This window comes from Pleurodeles waltl, chromosome 6, assembly GCF_031143425.1.
Source record: "Pleurodeles waltl isolate 20211129_DDA chromosome 6, aPleWal1.hap1.20221129, whole genome shotgun sequence".
In the NCBI taxonomy this organism is placed as follows: Eukaryota; Metazoa; Chordata; class Amphibia; order Caudata; family Salamandridae; genus Pleurodeles; species Pleurodeles waltl.
In genome coordinates, this window is record NC_090445.1 from 981503402 (window position 1) to 981526300 (window position 22899).

The window sequence follows — 22899 nt, forward strand, 5'->3', positions numbered from 1 at the left end:
CACGAAATGGACCCTGAACCATTGTCCTATGTAGATGATATCTATCTCATGGATGATGAATTCTTGCAACACCTACAAAAGGTAGCCCACATGGTTATAGGATTTGCCAAATTCGGCTATAGATTCAACTTCAAGAAAACAAAAATAGCCTTCCTTAGCGTCCTGCTTTTGGGATATGAGCTATCAAGAGAAGTAAAGAGCCTAGCGCCACAATTCTTGGAAAAATGTGCACAGTTACAATCTCCAAATACCATTAAAAAACTCCAGTCCCTATTGGGTTTCCTAAATTTTGGCAAGACTTACATTTCAGATTACGCATCATGACTAAAACCCTTATATGACTTAATACGTCCTGACTTTTCCAATAACTTTTGGACAGTCGAACACACACGCATTCTCAGAACTTTGCAAACAGACATGCTTGCAACACAACACCTACACACAAGGGACAATAAAAAACATCTGGTCATCAGTGTACTTCCTGGTGCCATTGGTTTCACCTATGTAACTTCCAATCAGGGTGGGACAGTCCCAATTGCATACAAATTACATTTGTACTCTACAGCAGAACAAAGCTTTGCTCCAACTGAGAAAATTCTCACTGCTGTTCAGATGGCCATCATTAAAGAAAGACCACTGGTCCAGGGGAAAAGCATTATTGTTGTATCTCCAATTCCAGCCCTTGAGGCGGTTACCAAAGCCAGCGCCCCAAACGCTAAAGCATTACGTCCACGACAAACACAAGAATTTTTGCAATATGAACTAGAATACCCAGTTCCGGCAAATACATTGCCTATTGAACAATATCAAGAAGTTATGTACACCGATGGCTTAGCACAACCTGCAATAGGCACAAAGCATCAATACTCAGCTGCTTGCGCAGTCGTAAGCAGCGGTTTGGAGAATAATACGTTTTATCCACAACATACATTCACGCAAACCCTAGGGGATTGCACTGCACAACTGGCAGAGCTAAAGGCTCTGGTGATGGCACTGGAAGATACGGATCCTGCACAGCTAACATTGATTGTGATTCGTACTATTGTGTCCAGTCCTTCACTGAATATCTGCACTTCTGGCGACAGAATGGGTTCAGAGATTCTAGAGGAAACACCATCAAACACAGACTTCTGTGGGGGAAAGTAGCAGATCTGAAGTAAATACTACCAAACGTCCATGTTGTGCATACACTTGGACATCAGCGCGTTGGAATACACGTTGCTGGGAATACACTGGCTGATGAAGCAGCCAAATCAGCAGTAGCTAAGTCTTCTGTTGCTGCAGTAAGTCGTTCTGGAACGAAACCGGACGATGACATATGGACTGCCGTGAAAGCCACAGCTGAAGGCACGCCCTTTCAAAAACCATTTCCTGCAAAAAATATCCCTACCGAATGGGAGGCTTCCTTGACGCAGAAGTAAAAATACCAGGTGTAGGGGTTCGGATAATTCCCAATAAAGACTTAAGACCAGAGGTGATTAAAGCAGTGCATGAGGGGGTTGCCTCTGCCCATGCTGGGGTGGCAGTTACAACATCATTATTGCAAGCATGTTATTCGTGGACAAGTCTATACAAAAGACCAAGCAGTATGCCCTGCGTTGTGACATTTGCCAACAAATTAAGGGGTCCACAGTCAAACTACCACCGCAGACACCCCTCCTAATTTTGAACAAACCATTACAATGTGGGTAGTTGGACCACCGTGGTCCCCTAACACCAGACAGTGCATACAAATACATCTTAGTTGCGGTCGACTCTTGCTCCAGATTTCTATTGGTGTGGCCACAACGCTCAGCTGTCGCTCAGACGGTTATTAAAGATTTGCAAGTCTTTATCGGCACTTATGCAGTTACAGCTTTCCACTTAGACCAAGGCCCTGCTTTCGCCTCAAGGGCATTTAGGGACCCCTTGGCTTCATTAGGGGTCCAACTCCATTACTTGTCTCCATTTCATCCAGATGGAAATAGTGTTGAAGAGCGACGAAACTGTGAATCAAAGCAGCCCTTACCAGCCAGAGTATTAGGTATGGGTCGTAGTTGGCTTAATCATCTGTATGAAGTCCAGAGATCACATAATGATCTGCCTCGAAGGTCACTGGGGGGTGGGGGCGTACTTCATACGAGTGTCTGTTTGGAACTAAAATGTATGTTCCAGATCTTGATGGTCCTGGCATAGAGGCGGCAGAAACACCTTTGGACATAAATGAACATGTCACTGTCTTGCAGGAATTACAACAGTTCCGTGATGACAAACCTTCTGCCAGTGCTGCCTCCGTAGGAATTAAGGATGGATTCCAAAGGTCTGGGATCTAGTATGTGGAAAAGTTGCTGTGAAAAAGTAGTTTGGTCTGTACCAGAACTGCCATTCTACCACTGTTGCCTCGTGCTAAAGAAAACCGCTTTGTATCTATCGACAATGTCAAGTTACACCATGTGGCCGATCCTGTACAGCAGACCAAGAGGAGCAACCAGTAGTTCCCCAATCCCCTCTCACTACTGGTCAAGATGTCCATCTACAAGTTTGAAGCAACAACGCGGACACCTCTCCGAGCTTGGGGATGGTGGAAAATGATCTTGCATTAGTTCCACTAACATCTATTAAAAAACACAACACAGAAATTACTGATCGATTTGATTCAACTTCTACACAGACGGATGGCATCATTTACAGTGAAGCACCGCGGAGACCCCTTCCAGTTCTCTTTCATCAAATACGGCGCCAGTTTGTGCACAAACTGCTTCTGGATATTTTGTCGACATCATAACACCTTTTCAAACTAATTTGCCTCTTCTACACCTGAACTGCCAAAAACGCGTAAGCTGATAAATTGGCTCAAAACAAATTACTTTATGTTACCATGGAACTATCTGTGGCTTTCCTGGACTATATCAGCTTTCCTCCTTTGGATTGGCTTTGTTATTACTTTTTTTCTATTAATATATGGTCCTTACCTTCCTGAAAGATCAACAGTTGAATTGGTGGATGAGGTCCTAAAACCCAATTTTTCTTCTCACAAGGTCCGCAGAGACTTGCCTTTTGTGAAAATTTCCGCGATATCAATTCCTGATGGGATTGTTTGGAATAAAGTCACATTTGATATATACGGCCCCACTGAGGTTATTCAAATACCACGTGTGTGTAAACTTTCTATGATTAATGTAATACTACCCAAAGTTGTTTCTGAGGACTGGGATGCGAAAACAGTGGATTCTATGATGGCTGAATTGCAGTATTTTACTGTATTTGAAAGTGAGGGTGTTTATCAACCCAAAGGGAATTATGGTGATATGTTTTGCTATAATAATTAGTATGGAGACCATTTCTTTCCCAAAGACTATTTTTAATTACACACAATGGGAACATTGTCCACCTCCCCAACAAGGGAGTTCTTAAACATTCTGAAAAATGTGCGTATATTTCTAGGCACAATGTTAAAAATGCTGAGTCATATTACATCAAATTGCCATTAATGGAAAATGTACATATATTATTAACAGATATGAAATGCATTAATTTGGATTCCTTTGATTCCCAGTTGGCTATAGAAGGCTATGAATATTGGCTGACGTCGATTGACTTAAAAAATTGTGTGGGGAACAAAAAATTGGCAAATAAGGGGAAAGGAAGCTTTATTCAGAGCATGCCTGATACCTGTTCAAATGAAATTCTTAAATGAAACTGTACAACAGACAAGCTGTTTAGGCTTAGCAAAGATTAAGGATTTGAATGTGCCCAGTATTCCAGCCCCTGCAAAATTTTACAAATGGCAAAAGTATATAAATGCAACTGAAGATCAGCTCGACGAATGGGTCCAGAATAGCACATTTATTAGTTCACTTTAACGTCCTGATGAGTGGTTATTGTGGCCAATAGATACTAATGGGTGTCAAACATTTTATTAACTGAACAAGGGGTTTTAGAACAAGTAGGCCAGACCCTTGCTATGCGTCATCTGAACATGCGGGTATAGTAACAACATACAGTGTAGGGAAACTATGCCAGCAATGGTTGATGAGTTCCTCACTAGATACTGTTAGAGAACACCTCAGTCTCCTGTCTAATAACACTGACTTACAGGATTTCCTGTTAGGCCCAAGAAAGCAACGCAGAAAGTGTTTCTTATATGCAGTCTATAATGAAATTTGGAAGTTTTCTCAAAAAGAAGCTGCCGCCCAGTTAAGGCAAATGGATCAGGAGAATTGACAGAAAGCATTAGCTGTTGTAGATAATGGGATTAATATCCTGTCCGACCGGATACACACCTTAAACAACATTGTTTCTTTGGCAATAGACATAATACAAAGTGACAGCTGTTCTTTTCATCATGGACAGAGTCAACTAAGATCCATTGTGCAGTTAGGTTGGACACTACAAACACTGAACGCAGGTCGCGTTCCCTGGCAACACGTTAACGCAAGGGACATATTTTCCACATTTAATTTAACACGACAACAACAGCTAATGGCTAAGAAGGAAGCGACTTATGTCATGGTAAGTATTGCAAAATTCAAAAAGTTGCTGTTTACGGTGGCTGAAATACCATCTGCTGAGCGGTTAATACATGGGGTCATTAATCTGCCTATTTCAACACTTCAATTCACGTCCTACTTAAAACACATTCCAGTGGGCATATATGAAAGACTAGGAGACAGTTACATTCATGAGGTGTGGGAGCTACCCTTCTCGTACAAATGTCTCAGTGGCACGAAAGAGGTCTTTCTTAGCAGTAGTGAATGCAAGACTTCTATCAGCCATTCCATGGTTTGTAAACAGCAGTCCTTGCACAGGCGTGCAACGCTTCAGCAGCAAACTTGACTTGTTATCTGAAGGGAGTCCCAGTCCACTTGATTAGACCTGCGTTCCAGGTGCTCTTGAATGGCAGCTATGTCCTCCTCAATAATGAAAACTTGTGGGATGCGAGCCAGAGCCAGAATACTTTATGTCATTTTGGTCTCTAAGATACTGCAGGAACATACTTTTTCCTCCTACACGACAGAGGGGAGTAGCTGAGATTTGGCCCCATATACAGCATAAGAAACAAAATTTACCATAGTAGGGCAAGCATCCCCTTCAGAACAGGTACTTATTCGTTCAGCTCAGTAGGCAGAGCGATAGTTCATATTCTATGTCAACATATCCCTTGGTCATCAATTGTCATCAAGGGGGACCATTTGTGCACCAAATGAGATTAGGGCTTTGGGTTGAAAGGAGAGGGTAAGGAAGCATGTGCTGTCCAACGGATTAACAGCTGAGCACTAAAAATAGAAAGACTGTGCCTGTAGAAGGCAATGGTAAAAGTCATGGAAGATGGGAAGGAATCAAAAAAGTGCTTAGCATGGGCTTTTTCAAGACAAAAAAAAGGCAGAAAACGGCAACAAAAGAAAACAAAAAAACAGAAAGACCATCATGGTGTCCCAACTTCTATTTGAAGTTCTAGGTCTTTAGAATGGTGGGAATCAAAAACACAATTTTCACGGATAATCCTGAGAAATCTTAGACTCCTCAGATTAGGACCCCTTTTAGCTCCATTCAGCTGCTGGTCAAAGAAGTTGAAAGTGCTGTCAACATCTTTGATCTTTTTCTAAAGTCGAACCTTCAAAAGTTTACCTTCAGCATGTTCTGCAGGAACCAGATACAATGCTGCATACACATGCGAGTGAGAGGATGTAATGTATTATCCGTTTAATCTACCCTGTTCCGCTTTGACGAATGACAAACTTGCATGGTATTTCTGATGAGTGCTACACATTTAAAATATTGCTTGACGTGCTGAATTCAGGTGGCAATCGAATGGTCATCTTACAACCGTTCTACTATGCCAAGGAGCCACATACATAATGTGCCACCATGAGGCCACAAAATAAATAAGTGAAACCACTTTCTGAAGTTTTAAAATCTAGACATTGAGCGGAACACGTCTCTTGTATGTGAATCCCGGACATATGGATAGGAATCGTGAATTTCGTAAATAAAATCTTCCTCGTAAGAGACTGGAGAGGACAAACCCTAAAGCCTGGCTAAATGAGATGCACATATCTTCCCTGTTAAAAAAAAAAAAAAACATCTCATTACACTAACTTTTTTAACATGGGCAGGCACAAAACTAAGACGCAGAAAAAGAGCAGTTGCCCTTGAAATAAATAAAAAAAAAGCCGAAAGCAACAAGTTTCGAAACCTTACACCTCGGCACGCAGTCAAGGCAAGAAACTTGGGACGAATGTAACATGCAAGCCACTCGTCATACAGTAAAGTTATAATTAACGATGAATTTCCGGTCTTTTCATACTTCGCTTACATTTTCAGCCATACGAAGAAGCAAAAAGTACACTATTTAGCAGGGTTTTTTTTCGCATGAACTGTGAACAGAGATAACCACTGAATCCGAGCGCAAAAGACGCGGCGTTAATGATAGCTAGATATTATTTACGTTAATTTAACGTATTAACATGGTAAAATGAATGTAACCTTATAAGTATGTTATTAGCTACAGTTTGTATAGTGTATCATCGTAAATAAAAATGTACTATTTAAAAGAGGAAAACCAATCAGCATCTCCACGCGCTAACACTGTGTTGTGCTGAAAAAAAAAAAAAAAGGAAACTTATTATCATGAAAAAAGTACCGAAACAATATCCAACACGGCAACACGTTAAAAGTTTGTAGTACCTAATGTAGGAAACTTGGGCCGAAGCAGAAAAAGTCCATTAGAGGATGAAGCCAAGCACATTACATTGGAAGCAAAGCTACTCCGATGTACTGCAAATAAGCATAAATACATTGGAGGAGTGGATGGTATGGCCAGGAGTAAGTGAACAGTTGTGGTAGAATGTTCTGCCTCGGTTGGAAACTATGCCAAGAAAAACAGAATGTGAGCGCAGGCATATTGCGAGTAATGGTAAACATTTACTGTGCTGTGGCCACAGATCGTAAGCGACCCTATTACCAGCTGATGTGAACAAATGACAACTATAAATCACCATAAAAATTCAGACACATACGTGCCCAAAAGATCCCTCACCTGCCGCGAAATGCAGTGGACTCGACCGGCGCCCTGTCGTATCCCGGCTGTTCACATTCTCAGTCCCCAGCAGACTCCGGACTCTCTCCAGGTCCCCTGTGCGGCAGGCCTCGAAGAGCTCCCGAGCCGGCTCCTCCCCAACCCCTGTGCAGTGCCGGCCGCCGGTCATCCTACGCCAGCACTGCAGAGCTGGGGAGGGCGCCGAGGCCGCTGTGCCCTGCAGGCCGCCCAGACTCCCCTCGCACAGCAGCGCTAATCTCGGGCCATGACCCAGTCCTGCCAGCCTGACTCCAGGCGCACCCAATGCAGCCTCACCCCATCCGCAACGGGGCATATATCACCATGGCTCGGTGATTATAGGGAAAAAATCCTCTCGGAGGATCAGCGCTCCTCGTAAGGTGGCTGGCAGACCACAGGGTGAACCCTCGTCAAGATGGTCACTGCTTCTCTGATGGGCGTAAACTCAGTCCGCACCCAGGAATCAGCTCTGCACTCGCGGGGAGACTTCCTGCAGCTTCTCAACCATGTGAACGTTTGTTGGGGTTTGTCAGCGGTGCTGATGATTGGCTACCTCTTCATGGTCCCGGTTATTCGTAGAAATTGAAGAAGGACAAGAGGAGCAACCTATGTATTTCACCTTATCAGAAAACAACATTGGCGGCCATCTTCAAAGGGAAATATTATCAGTGAAATGACTAGACTAAAATCTGCGCTATTTGTTTTGAAGAAGCGCAGCCGTCATTCTGTACTATTGTAATTGTATTTATATAGCGCTTTCTACCCGTGAGGGGCGTCGAAGCGCTTTTCAGCGAGAAGCACTCTACTCAAACCAAGTGGAATTAGTGTTGGATTAGTATAGAGAAATATGATTACAGTATTAGTATTACTATGAGTTAATTTGAGCAAACGATTTGTGAGTTGGATTGACTAGAGTAATGGAGGGAAGTATCCAGAAGTGTTAATTGGGAGTTTATAGTAATAGGATGAGGTTTGGAATGACTAAAGGAGAGATGGAGGAGTGTAGCGTTGGCGAGGCGCAGTAAGGAGACGATGAGACTAAGGTGAGGTTTAACTATTGCATTTATTGAGATAACCTCTCAGTCTCGGCGTATGCAGGTAAAAGCCCACTCTCGCCATTTTGCTGCCTTTTTACTGTCTCTCCTTCTACCTCACACTGCCCACACCATTTACCTGACATGGTGAGGGGTGTGACTTTATTCACCCCTACCCAGGAGCATACTTATGGGTTCTCCCGGACATGGCGAATACTACAGAGGAAGAAGGAGTCTGTGGAAAGGGGATAGGGAGATCTTAGTAGCAGAAGGGGTTTTGGATGAATCAAAGGTGAGATAAATGAGGGAGGATTGATAACGCGTCCAGCCCTTATAAATTACCTGTACTTGGACACGTTGGAGGTCGGTGGATCTTTTAACCGAGTCGGGCTCTCCTCATCCTAAAATAGTTGAGTCACTCAGATCAATAATCAATAACTACTGTAATCGGTAATCAATACTCAATTAATAGGTCAATATAGCACATCAGAAATCAATAACAGTTGGTATTTCGGCACACCATGACCTTTCAGTCATGAATAACCACACCAGTTTATTAAAAGTTAGTGAATTTATTTCCCTATATTCAGTGCTTTAAATGGAAAAAAATAAGTGCAGGTACTCATTACATTGAGCTAGGGGCGTGGCTAGTGGGCGGGGCTAGAGGCAGGTGAGATATGATGATACAAGGATGCTTCTACCTAGTACGCATTTTGCCCATGCATTGCCTTTGATAGTTGTCTCAAAGGTCCCCGTTCCGTTGGTTATAACTTGTGTTAGTACAGCCGTGGTGCAGTGTTTTTGCACAGTTCTGTTATTTTCATGTGCAGATTTATCGTTGTAATCAGTTCTGTTGTGTTCATGGTTCTCATAGCCATCTGGCTCTTTCTGCCACACCAAACACCCCAAGATTCCCCCAAGTGCAACTTGGCTCTCTTAACAGTAACATACTCTGGAATGAGGACTCAGCGAGTTGTGACTACTGCTGAAATCTGCTGTGAGTTTGGACGTCACATATTTGCATACTGGTAAACAAATGTCAGAAAATTTAGTAATATTAAATTGGGTATTACTGATACAGACAGTGCTTAGATTTGGCAAACATGAAGCATGAATTGGTATCCGAAAGTAACTTATATGTCTACTCATCAATTCTCTCCAAAAATACATTGCAGATTAGCAGGTACTCACATCAGGCAAAGTGTCAGCTACAAGGCATGCTTCACAGAATATGAATGTAGAGCAACTGCAGAGCCCCTGGAAAGCGCAGCCAGTGAGGCACATTGCTTCGTCCCTTTCTCTTATGGCTCACTTTTTATCATAAAAACGCACCTCTCTTTCTCGTTTTTGTCGCTCTCTCTAGTCACCATCTCTATCCGTATTCACATCTCTAGTCTCTCAATTCCTCCCCTGCTCACTTCTGTTTTTCTCCCATTATCTTTTTCCTCTCGCTGCCCCACTCGCTACCTCTGTCTCTCTATCTCTTTTTCCTTTCAACCCGCCTCTGCTCCTTCCATCTCTACCCCCTCACTCTTCACATTCTCTCACCTTCTTCTCCCTCCTCTCCTGTGGGCAGAAGGCCCCACGGCCGGAGAGCTGGCAGTGGCAGATACTGAGCCCTGCAGGGTCCAGCACATGTGCAGAGTCCAGCAGGGTAGAGGTCAGGAGGAGAGCAATGCTTGGTGGAAAGATCAGTAGACTTCAACCCAACTCCCCTCGGCTCGAAGGAGGCCGCTGAGCCATCTTCACCACCTCATCAATGTCCCAGCAGGCGGGCGGGGCGGGATTTGCAGGGGCAATTGAGTCTGTGGAACGACAGTCAGAGCCCAGTGAAAATGGACCTGATTACCTTGGTTCAAACGTGGCCACTCATGCTCAGTGCCTCTCCCCTCCCACTCATTCAAACTGCACACATCAGTGTGCCCTGGCAGCCAATGTCTCATAAAAAGACAACCCAGCATGGAGGCCTGGAAGGGAGCTGGTGAGGACACTGAGAGCTTCCATCTAGGTGGGGATGGTGCAGAAGAGGCCCACTTGCCCCTGCAGCAGGCCTCCAGCAGGTCATTCAGGCCCCATCGGGCCGCTTGCAACTGATAAATAATGCACACAAGAAGCCCCCGGGCCCGGTCTGTCGCTCAGTGCCCACCTTATCAATCTGACCCTGAGTACCGGTACTCTCCGTGGGAGTGGAGAAGTGCCGGTACTCAGCTCGGTAAAAATAAGAAGTGCCGGTACTCCGTACCGGTGAGGACCGGCCCATTTAAAGCACTGCCTATATTAACAAAGCGAGCACGATATATATATGTCTCAAAACCAATTGATATATGTATATGAACATTACTAGCTGTCCATAACGGCGGAAGAAACGCAATCTACGTAAAATCTGAATAATGATACACTCTGTTATCGCAATGCAAATCACCAATACGACTAACTGTATTTGACTAATTGCATACATTCGATCAGCATAACAAGATTTCAATTTGGCATGGTACATTGGATGTAGACCTCGACTAACCTCTAATTAGCATCGGCATGTGGGACTTCATGCAAAACGAATTTAGTCAACACAAATTTGGAAAACTTCTAGCTAGGACCCTATCAAAATAGCAGTTGGTACCTAAAAGGAAAACAACACAATGCATAATACATTTATCCTTTCATATTTACCAAATACAATCAGCATTCAAGAAAAGTCTTTGTCCTTCAGGTACCGGTTGATCAGCATGGGGCAAGTTTCAAAAGGGGCAAAGTTAAGGGCAAGCTTCCTTGCAGCGGCAAGGAGAATGGGGCAAAGTTACTGCATGGGCAAGACGGGGGCAAATCAAAGTTAAAGTCTCTAGGGTGAGAATTCTTGAAGTCTCTTTCTCTCGGATAGAGAAAAGGGCATCAGGGTGTCGTCCAAAATGGAGTCTGGCACCAGGCTTCAAACTGGCATCGAGGAAAATGGCTGACTTCTCTTTGTCCGGTGGGTTTAAGTAAGAAACATTCCAAATTCTGCAGGGTCTTCCATTGGAGAGTTCATAGGTTGGCTTCAAATTGTCCAATCAAAATTGTCTCTTACTAGCTCTCGTTTATGCATACACTGTCCTTGGAGCCTTGGAACACAAATTGTAACATGGTTTGCCAATTATTTTACTATCTGTACCTTAATTGTCCGCACCTGCAGAGACTGACCTTGTATCAAAGGGGATGAAACCGGCCTAGTACGAAACCTTGGAGATAAGTGTACCAGTCAGCTCTACTGGAAAAATACAACTTCAAGCAAGAATATATGTTTCATTAGTTCAAGGAAAAAAAAACACACAGTTAGAATTTGCAACCAGGCAACTAGGCCAAAGCCTGTACTAAATTTAAGCTAAGCAAAACAGTTTTCAAACAAGAAATCATGGCATATATTTGCGATTATGACGGATTACTACATTTTCAATACTTCATGATTAATAAAGCTCGTTTACAATGATGGCGAACTACCCAGAGGGCACAATTTCCCTCGTACATTATTTTCTTTACTAAAATCACACTTCATTATATGTATTGATTACACGATATGTATGAATATATGTCGGACCTTCTTTTTCTGCGTCATCAGGATTTAGTAGGGTTGTTTGGGAGATCATAGTAGTACATTGAAGTTTGGGGTGAGCTAGATGCATTAGAGGTTGGAAGAGCTTAGGCAGGGTTATTTTGGAAATCAAAGTAGTAGAATGGGTTTGGGATGAGTCAGAGTGGGGATGGAGGATAGATTGACAGAGACATAGGGTAATGGAGAGGCAGAGTAAAGCTTACGAGTGAGTACATTTTTTTTTTAATTTTTTAATTTCATTATTTATTCTTTGAATTTTATTTATTTATTTTATTTTATTTATTTTTATTCATTTTTTTCTCTAGTACAGTAGGACTATAGTAATAAATAAATATATATGTAAATATATAATAAGGGGATATATGTGCAAGGAATATAATAATGGGTATAATAATATGAGATGTAAAGTTGTATTATATATATTCAGACTTTCAAGATTTGTAATATTTGATGTTAATTAAAAAGTGTACTTTTCTAACATTCATTTTCCTTTCCTCAGTTTTTCAATAGCGAAATGCTTGCTATTAAATAGTTAAGATAACATTTGCTCATTGTGATAGAAAAAAGAAAGCAGGGATTCATAAGTATCTAATATAATAACTTATCTAGGAGCTATGCAATGGCCTATGAATATGTTAAGCATAGCATAATATACATATTTATATATATGCACACACACATATACCTATACATACATGCACACACACACATACACACATATATATCCATTGGAGGAAGCGGGATTGCAAGGTATACAGTACAGAATGGGCTTGGAGAAAAGTTGAGCATTGCTGTGCTTTTCAAGTTTCTTGTAAAGGTAGGGTAGTAGGGACAAGGGATGATGGCTGGAAGGAACAATGGGACTAAGTGTAGGATGCTTCAAAAGAGACACTCCAAGAGCCGACTTTCAACCAGAGGAGACAGTGAGACTAAAACTGAAGACTTGCAGAGAGGAGTAATTACAGGGTGCATTTACTGCACCCGGTAATTACCAGGTGCGTTAAACACTCATGCACGCCAATATTTTGAAACGGGAAAGAGGGAGATAGTGAAAATAAATCAGGAGAATTTATTTTCCCCTTTGACTAACACTGAAATAGGGACAGTTTGAGCCGGGATCAAATAAAGCAGCATTTCTTGTTGAAAATTGTGAGTCTCCCACCTGAACCAGGTCTGATGGCATGAATTAATACTTCACCCTATGCTAGATTTCAAGGTCAGACCTTCTAATATTGATCATGAGATAACAATACAGTATTAACAAAGACAGCCCTGCCAGTTACCATGTATCAAGCGGTGAGACTAACACTCTTGTGTCCTAGTGAACTAAAATGCACTATTCATGCATTAGAGCGCCCCTGAGATCAACTCATGGCAAGGCGCGGTAATTCAAGTGCTCAACCTTAGCTCCATTTATAACCATACCAAGCAGCCTGCCAGAGTGTTTAAATTGATTTGCTCTGCAGCCTGCCCCTGACAATTTAATTGTCTCACAGTGTCACAAATGATCATATTGATCACAGTCATAAATGAACAACACAGCCAGCCACCAGGCAGACTGCAGCACATATGCATCTGGGTGGAGCCTTTGCTTTTTGTTTTCCAGTGCAGCAAGTACCACCCCTGGTGACTGCATGCAGGAGATGAGTGGCTCAGCTTGTAGACACAGAAGGGCGTGCTGCAGCTTTGTGTTTTTTACTTGTGCATGACAATCAATGAGCAGCCCTGAGCAGAGAACCTGTGTACGATCCCCTCAGTGGTGCTTGTAATGTCCCACCAATGACGAAACTGGTGGAACGATCAAGATGAGCCACCCAGTGAGGAGTGTAGAACAAAAATCTCCAGGGAAATTGTATTGTTGAGGTGCGATCCCTTACAATGTGAGGCAATGTTAGTAAAGAAACCTGAGCAGTCTGTCGTGGCCGGTTTCAGAAGGTCCACCAGTATTGCTCAGGCATATAGCACCAATTCGGCTCCCGTATGTTTATTTTAGAAGTGGCCTGCAAGCTCTCCAGTGTACAAGCCTCATACCCTCGGTGTTGGGATGGGGGGGGTTGAAATGATCATCTAGGCTGCACTGTGAATCAAGTCATTTACCATAGCATGTAAAAAGAGGTGGTGAGGTGAGGTCACTTGTGAGGATACACAAAGGAAGGAGAGCTGCTTCACAACCTAAAAAAGAGATAACACAACATTATAACAGTGAGTCATATACCAAGCCACCACGTATAAGATACTATTAGTTAAATGAAATACTCACTTTAGCAGTCCACCGCACGGAACACCGTCACTGCTGTGGCACAGATCCCCGTGATAGAACCTTTTGTTATTGAAGGTGCCCCATCGGCCTAAGCTTCCTGGTGGCAAGATTGGGTAGAGAGAGTAAAGATGTTCTTTGAAGCGACAGCTGTAGCCAACAAGAGAAACGTGCCATGCTCATCCAATTAGGTGGCAAAGCAATCCATAAAATATCAAAAACACTCAATGAGGATACCCTGAAAACAAACAGAACAATCATAGCTGCGCTCAATCTATACTTTGAGCAAATGGCAAACAGAGACTATGAACGTTTCATTTTCTGCCAGGCTCGGCAACAGCCAGAAGAATCTATTGACATGTTCTACACAAGGCTAAAGGAATTGGCAATCACCTACAGATTCCAAAATGAAAATGAAGAAATATGAAGATAAATCATCCAAGGATGTGTGTCAACGAAACTGAGAGAACACATACTATAAGAGTCGGGCAAGTCACTGACGGACATCTTCACAATGGGGCAGTCGAAAGAACTATCTAGAGCCCACGCCTCCCACATGGATGCAGCCTTACCAGGGGCGGTAAAAACAGAACCAGTAAATGCAGTCACAGAGGACAACCAGATAGGCCCAAGAAGGTAATGATGCTCTCCCAGACATGTGGCTACTGTACAGGACTGACACACCACTATACATAATGTCCAGCAAGAGACAAATGATGTACCATGTTCGGGAAGTTCAACCACCTCGCAAAACTTTACTGATCTGGAAAGAACTAGACACCACGCAGAGCTGTCAAAGCATTGCTGGTAACACGAACAGTTGCCAGCGATATGGATGATGGCGAAGAAGCAGAACACACAATTCACTCTGTGTTCACAGTGGGAATTGCAGCTAAGACACAAAATCACCTCCCTCAATGCCAAATACAAGTAGAAGACCACCAAGTCACGGCCATTGTGGATACTGGCGCATCCATCAACATCACGTCGGCGATGACGATCACAGCTATTACTCCTGCCCCACCCCTACAAGCTGTGTCGGTCAGAGTCTTCACATATGGGCAGGACACTCCCTAGCCAAAACTGGGAAAATTCAAAACACTCATCACCTGTGGATCGCAGACAGTAGACGCCTACGTGTACATGGAGGAAGGAGGCCCTGGCATGTTGCTTGGTCATGCCACAGCCAAGGCCCTTGGAACTATCACCTTCATTGTGCAGCTGGAAAGCGTATCCCGAACACTGGCTGAATTTTCAAAAGTGTTCGATGGGATCGGATGCCTTAAAGGAACAACTGTAAAGCTCCACATTGACCACTCTGTCCAACCTGTGTCGCTTTCCACCTAAAGCCACAGGTAGAGAGAGAAATGGAAAAGCTGGAGGTGGCTAGAATTATATTGACAGTATCAAGCCCCACTGATTTGGTGTCACTCATTGTCGTAACTTAAAAACTGAAGCAGCGGGCAAAGTATGCATCAGTGTCGAGATGTTGCCCCCTAACATTGCAATAAAAAGAGAACAACACCTGAAGCCCTCCATCGGCGAACTATTTGGTGAACTAAGTGGAGCCTGATGGTTCTCAAAAGTAGACCTGCAGTAGGTTTACCACCAACTCTCCTTGGACGGGGAATCAAAATATATCACCACATTCTCCACACACGTAGGCTGCTTTGGTACAAGAGGCTCAATTTTGGAATTTCAAGCTCTGCAGAAGTATTCCAGAACATCATTCAAGCACTATTTGCAGGCCTGCCTGTGGTGATTAACGTCAGCTATGACATCCTCATATAGGCCCAATCAGTGCCAGAACACAAAACCCGGCTCAGAGTGGTACTCCGAAGGCTACAAGGCTCTGAACTTACGTTACACAAGAGCAAGTGTGAGTTCCTGAACAAAACATAAACATTTTTGGATATACATTCTCAGCAGAAGGAGTGATGACAGATCCAGAAAAAGTGAGGGGCATTAAAGAAGCGCCACCACCATCAACAGTGTCTGAAGTCTGCAGCTTCCTGGGGATGGTAAACCACTGCAGCCGCTTCATCAAAAATCTGATATCCCTGACTGAACCACTCCGAGATCTGACCAAGACTTCCGCTCCCTGGTTTTAGGGTGAAGAACAAGGGAGGTCCTTTAATGGCATCAAGGGTGTCTTGTTGTCAGACACGACCCTGGTCTAATTTGACCCGAGCAAGGAGACATCCATCACAGTGGATGCAAGCCCAAAAGGACTAGGAGCTGTACTTATGCAGAGACTCGAAGACGGTGAGTGAGCCCCGATAGCATACGCCAACAGATCCCTTACACCAATAGAACAAAGATACTTGCAAATTGAAAAGGCGGAGATTGCAATCACATAACGTGTATTTGTAAAGCACATGTCCACCCAGAAGGGTATCTTGGCACTGAATAACAGATGTTTATTGTTACCCAAATCAATGGTACTCATCTTACCAACCTCCATAGGATAAAAGGCTGAGTGGACAGGCCAGAATTCAAACCTGTGACCATGTGTTTGGACACAGGCCCATATAGTGGGTGCATTAGCCCACTAAGCCACCAGACTTGGCTTAAACTGGGGATGCTGTCATTTCCATCTATATGAGTATGGATGTCCTTTTGCAGTCACTATTGACCACAAGCCACTTATCCTCCTCTTCTGAGGGACGGCGTCGAAACCACCACCACGCATTGACAAGTGGATGTTACAGCTGCAAGAATGCAACTGTGAGGTACAATATCGGCCAAGAACTGCCAACCTGGCAGATTACGTATTAAGACACCCACAAGCAGCAACTTCTGAAGAGAAAGAGGAGTGGGACAAGACAGAGGAATATGTCCAGTATGTTGCTGACTGATCCCGCCCCATAACAATGTTTCTAGGTGCCTTTGCCCAAGCCATGGCGCAAGTCGAATGCCTCCAAAAAGCTATATGAGTAATCCAAACTGCCTAATGGCATACACTCAAAACCCACTTGACACAACGCACATCAGAGGCGCAACATATTCTGGACAGTCTCCACCATGTCTGAAATGAGCTGGCAGCTGCCTCAAATGGTTGCCTCCTGCACAGACACTGAATTGTCATCACAAGCAGTCTCACTAGCCAAGCAGTTCAATTGGCACATGCAGGCCACCAAGGGATGAGCAAAACGAAGAGTCATCTCTGTGCCAAGGTGTGGTTTCCTCTCATGGATGCAATAGTGGAGACAGTGGTGCAGTTGTGTCCATGGTGCCAAGTGTCTGGAGGGTTTTTCCCACACGGTTCAGTGTTAACAGAATGTAGGCCACAGCGATCCTGGATACAGCCAAGTCTAGACTTTGGCAGCCTGCCAGACAGAATGCACATGCTTGTCCTCATCTACGATTACTCCAAGTATATAGAGGTAGAAATCCTCAACTTGCAAAGTGCACATGAAGTACTACCCAAACTAGAAAAGATGATGGCCACCCATGGCCTGCTGCAAGAACTGAGGAATGACAATGGCCTGCCATTCCAAGGCCAAGAGATAGCAGTGTACTTGAAGTCCTTGCGCATAACCCACAAGAAAGTTACACCCCGCTGGCTCTAGCCAATAGAGAGGTAGAAAGGTTTATGTAGACACTAAAAAAAAGTAATCCGATTTGTTACACGCCAACCAGCAACCTCTGGAGTGGTCCAAATACTTATTCCTGAGAGACTATCGCCAAATGCCACATTCCACAACGAATCAGGCACCTGGTCATCTCCTCATGGGGAAAGGTGTCCAAGACTCCATACCACATCATCCAGAATGGGTTCCTGACCCTTCCAGTGATCAGAATACCTGGAGAAAGCACTGTGCCACCAACAACAGTGCCACATAACACCAAAGGGCCAAAGAATCCTCTCTAAAAGAGAGGGACTGAGTACTTGTCAAGGACCAATGGCCGGGTAGCAAATTTTGTCTCCCTTTTGAACCACTCCCGTAAGGCACTATGATAACTGCCAGATGAGGGAATGAAGTTTCTCGCTTTAAACAATTTAACTCACCAACGAGATGTGTCAGAAGTGCAGAAGGGAATGGGAAAACCAATTACAACTCTGACAAAGCCTCAACAGGCGGCGCAAGTTCAGAAGATGACCTGATAACAGTGAGGGGAGACCTCAGCATGAGCTTCTCAGGAGAGACTCTAAGAATAGATGACAAACCAGACCGGCAGGACATGACTGCAAGTCGAAATACTTGCACAAGATACAGGGTGAGGAGCAATCCCGCTCCCTCTTCCCGACTGAAAGACCATGTGATGTCAGTGAGTGACTGACCTATCAAGAACTGAAGTCATAAATATTTGAGTTTGACCATAATGTATTTTTTTGTTTTGTGTTTTTGCTAATGAAAATAAAAGAGGAATGCAATGTCCCACCAATGACCAAACTGTTTGACAATCGAGACGAATCACGGATTGAGGGGTGTACACCAAAACTGCCCTGGGAAATTGTATTGTTGTGGTGCAATCCCGCACCACATGAGGTAGTGTTAATAAAGACACCTGAGCAGTTGGGTGTGGCCAGTTTTAAGAGGTCTCCCAGTACTGCTCAGGAGTTTAGCACCAATATGGCTCCTGCATGTTTTTTTAGAAGCTGCCTGCAGGCTGTCCAGTGTTTGTGCGCCGCACTTCCTACGGCTTTGCCAACATTACAGTGCTCACACTATGGTGGAGAGTCATTCTGGCTGCAGGATGTTGTTTTTCGTAGGCTGACAGCCAGTCTTCTACCTCTGTCTTGAGTCCTGAAAGCAGGCCAGGCCTTGCCAGAGACATTACTGCTTGGGGCCTGCCTACCTGACCGTCTGAGGTGAAAAAGTCAACCTCTCCTGATTACTTCAGTGTCACCTTGCCGTGTCTGTCCCACCAGCAAGGACAAATGATAATCTACCGCCTGAGAAATTACCTAAGGTGTCACAACAATAAAGTAACATCAGCCACTTTCTTTTACTGTGAATATAACCAAGTGTAACAGGTCAGTTAATGCTTGTCTCACCAACTAGAGGTGTGTTGCAGAACTAAGTTGGAGCTAACTGTGATCTATGTGCACCTTAAAGACATTTTCAATCAGAGAGTACCAAATAATAGACTCAGATTACACATATTCATGGTGAGGTGTTCTTTGCACTGTTTAAAAAGTATTCAATGTTTTTAAAAAAATCTGACCATAATGAACATGTTCACAATTATTTAACTCTATTACTGAACAAGGAGGTGCATACACCTCCTGTTATATAGCCATCTTTTTCCCCATACTTGTGAGATCACAGATTCAACACTGGAAGGAAGTTATGGATATTTATAAATGTGGTAGCCTTCTTGCAATAGCATTTCCTGTCTGAAGTTCAAATTATTGTTACATGGTCTCGTTGTATGGGAACTGTGATCCTAGAGTTCTAGAGCCAGGCCAGTGAGAGAGTGTGAATGATCAGAGATGTGGCTGAAAAGAACAACATTCACTGTAACTATTTTGTTGTACTGGTTTGCTACATTTATATAACACTTACTACTCCCATGTGGGTCGCTTAAGCGCTTGCCTCCTTGGGCAGCATGGTACACCATTTAGGATGTGTGCTTGGAAAGCTGTTGCCTCTGTGGTTAGCTTGTGATGGATGAATAAGTGTGAGAGAGAGTCACTGTTCAGAGCCAGTCCTGACAGGACAGGTGTAGCCTTTCCACATCAGCCTATAATTAGCACCATCCAGTGGCAGCCCAAAGTCACCCTGGCTCAGCCTGTCAGACAGTCACTGGGCAATACCTGACTGCTGGCACAGGTGAGTCAGTTCAACACAGGGAATGTTAGAAATTAACTTATGGCTGAAAGGTCATGAATAATTCAGGGGCATTTGCTGAGATGGTGCATTACAGGGATGCAAGTTATAGTTAGCTGAGGTAACCATAACTGCTGAATGTCACTGGTTTTCTACATGTGAAATGTGGGCCTAACTATAATTTCCCTGCGGCCAGGCCCTGCAGCCAACCTCTATAACCACCCAACTGCGCACTGCACACAGCCTTCAGACTTGCACAGTAGGGTTTGGCGCGGAACCTGCAGCCAACCCCTGTAACCATCCAACCCAGCGCTGCACACAGCCTTCGGCCATGCTCAGCGGGGTTTGGCCGCAGAGCCTCACCTGCAGCAAGGCCCCCGGCAAGGCCCTGCGACCAGCCCCTATAACCACCCAACCCCACACTGCGCACTGCCTTCAGCGGTGCACAGAGAGGGTCGCCAGAAACATGGCCTGTGGCCAGGCTCTGTAACAAAACTCTATAACCACCCAACCCACGCTGCGCATAGCATTTGCCCGTGCGCAGCAGGGGTTGATGACAACACCTGGACCACAGCCCCCCTCCCCAGGCCGAACTTGACCCTGGGGACCCCATCCTCTGGGGTCCGGCCCTAATATTCAATTTTAATTTGGTGGGGGGGGGGGGGGCCCACGGCCCCCTTCCCTTGGCAAATCTCAGCCCGGGGGACCCCATCCTCCAGGGCCCAGCCTAATTACTGAATATTTTTTGGAGGAAGGGACTGTGCAGTCCAGGGAATCTATCCCCAGGGCACGGCCTAAGTATTTGAATTTTTTTGGGGGTGGGTGGTCCATGTGGCCCCCCTCGCCAGGGCTGATATAGGCCCCGGGGATCCCATTGCCTTGGTCCCCACCTAATTATAAAAAAAATTGTGAGGATAGGGGGCATTCCCCCCTCCCCAGGGCCGATCTTGGCCCCAGGGACCCCATCCCCTGGGCCAATCGTGGCCCTTGTGACCCCATCCCCTGGGGCTTCGCCATGTGACCTGGGTGCTCCCAAGGGCTCCCAGTCACAATGTTGGGGACCCTAGGGGGAGCCTGAAGGCCCCTGCAGTCCCATCTGGCTCCCCACCTCCTGTGGGAGCTGGCATTACTATCATAGAGAGGGAGCTACTACAGCAGCTGCCTCTCTGTGAGAGCAAGATTTCCTATGTTTCCCTGCCCGCCTCTCCACAAGCAGGGAAACAGAGGAAACCTCAGCTTGCAGTGAGGGAGAGTTGTATCACAGCTCTCCCTCACCTCAAGCACAGTGTTTCCTCTGACTTGGTGGGAGCCTTCAAAGCTCCTGCCAAGTCAGAGCAAACATCTATGTCCCTGGGGTGGGCATCTGGCCCATAGCAAGAGCCGGCTGTTGGGGTGACGACCCAAGAGCCATCGGTGGCTCTTTGACGGGGGGCTCAAAATGAGTAGCCCAGAGGACGTGGTGGTCCCCAAGGAGCGCAATAGACCTCCACGTTTGATTTACGAAAGCCCCAAGGGTTGGCAGCCCCCAGGGCTGTGGGGGGGGGGCAGGTGCCCCCTGTGTGTCATTTCTTTGATGCCTCGTGGAGGTGGCAGTCCCCAGGGGGGTCGGAGGACCATGTGGCCACCTCACATAACATATTACAAGGGCCCCGGGAAGGGAGCAGTCCCCGGGGCAGAGGGGCTGCCCCTCCACATACATCAAAATATTCCTGCCAGGGAGGTGGCAGTCCCCAGGCCTTTGGGAAGCCCAGGCAGGGGTCCTGTGCACCTCCTTCCTTACTTCTCGCAAGCCCAACCGGGGGCTTAATTAAAAGGGCAGAAAACCACCTGTTTTTTTTATGTTGGAAAAATCTGCAGAAAACAATACTTTCAAGCCCTGGGTGGGTCCCTCTGGGACCCCAGTGCCAGTGCTAAGGGGTCAGGGTGACCCAAACCTGGTCCCATTTTTTTAAACCTTTTTTATCTGAGACTCGGCTGAAGCCGATTCCCAAGATGGCTGCAAATACTTCCTGGTTGAAGTGCTGGCAGCCAATCAGAGATCTGCACTGACAGTCGGATCCATGAGGGATCCGCATCCTTATATATCTATATTTTTTAAACTCTAATTTCTACAAAATTACTGAACGGATTGACACCAAATCACAAAAAAAGTGTGCTTTTGGGATCAAGATCTAGCTTTCTGCAAAATTTGGTGTAATTCTGTTCAGCAGTTTGGGATGTAGTAACGTTTAACATTTTGAAAAATCCCATTGACACAGAATGAGGAAAAAGTATTTTGGGCCCCTCCCTTTTTCTTATTGTTAGGCTCACATTTTATACGTACGAAACCATAGAAATTCCCTGTTATGGTTAGAGCAATCTCAAGTAACTATAACTTGTTCCCTAAGGTAACTATAATTCGCACCCCTGCCAATCACATTTTGTTTGTCAAAAGTTTTACTGCAAATATTACATTGATACTATCAATGATGTTATCAAAGATGCCATGAGTGCCATAATTTGTGGGCTAATCAGCAGTGCATGGTGAGGGCACGAGTTATAGTTAGAGCGATTTAGGCTTTGATGAATGATATACTTAGAATAAGATATTTCAGGACAAATTGAAAAGAAAAATGTTTTGTCAATTCAAAAGAGTGAGGTCACCTTTCAATATGTAACTTAAATATGTATAGTTGAAAAGGAGCAAAAGCAGGAAATTACCACAAACTCACCTAGATTGGAATCCTTAATCTTTATTATACATGTCTGCGACCTTATCCATTAGGCCAGAGGTGACTCCTAACTGTGCAGTATCCAGACTTAGCTATGACGTTCAACCCACAGATTTCGAAGGGAAAAAAGACTTAAAAGTTCCATCCCTAGGAATGTTTAACAGTGAACACACTAGAAAATAAACAGACACACTGCCAAACGATACTAGAATTTGAAATATCAGCCTACTGAGTGACAGCACAAGACCTTGACCATTAGGCCAGAAGTGACTTTGTTCTGCTCTGCATCCAAATGGAACTATAACATTTGTACCAAACATCTTGCTAGTCTGATTGTTTGAAGTCATTGTATGGAGAGAACATTGCAATGACAACCCCTCTCTCTCTCTTGCTCTCACATGCAGGGAGCTCCTTTAAATAGCAGATCCCTGCTTGCGGGAGCAATGTTTTCAGATGTTTCCCTGCACACATATTTGCGTACAGGGAAACAGATGAAAA

The 22899-nt window shown here is 44.6% G+C and overlaps 1 protein-coding gene across 2 annotated transcripts in view; it reads right to left on the minus strand.

Annotated features, from left to right (window-relative positions):
• The window catches only part of TNKS2 (tankyrase 2), a 511364-nt gene extending 503797 nt beyond the window's left edge, over positions 1-7567 (minus strand). The window contains exon 1 of one of the 2 annotated variants that reach the window (XM_069239858.1): positions 7019-7567. In XM_069239858.1, coding sequence (XP_069095959.1) covers positions 7019-7352 — 334 coding nt within the window. In that variant the 5' untranslated portion in view covers positions 7353-7567. The remainder of the gene's footprint in view (positions 1-7018) is intronic. The other variant, XM_069239857.1, reaches the window with a different exon arrangement.
• Positions 7568-22899: the final 15332 nt, after the last annotated feature.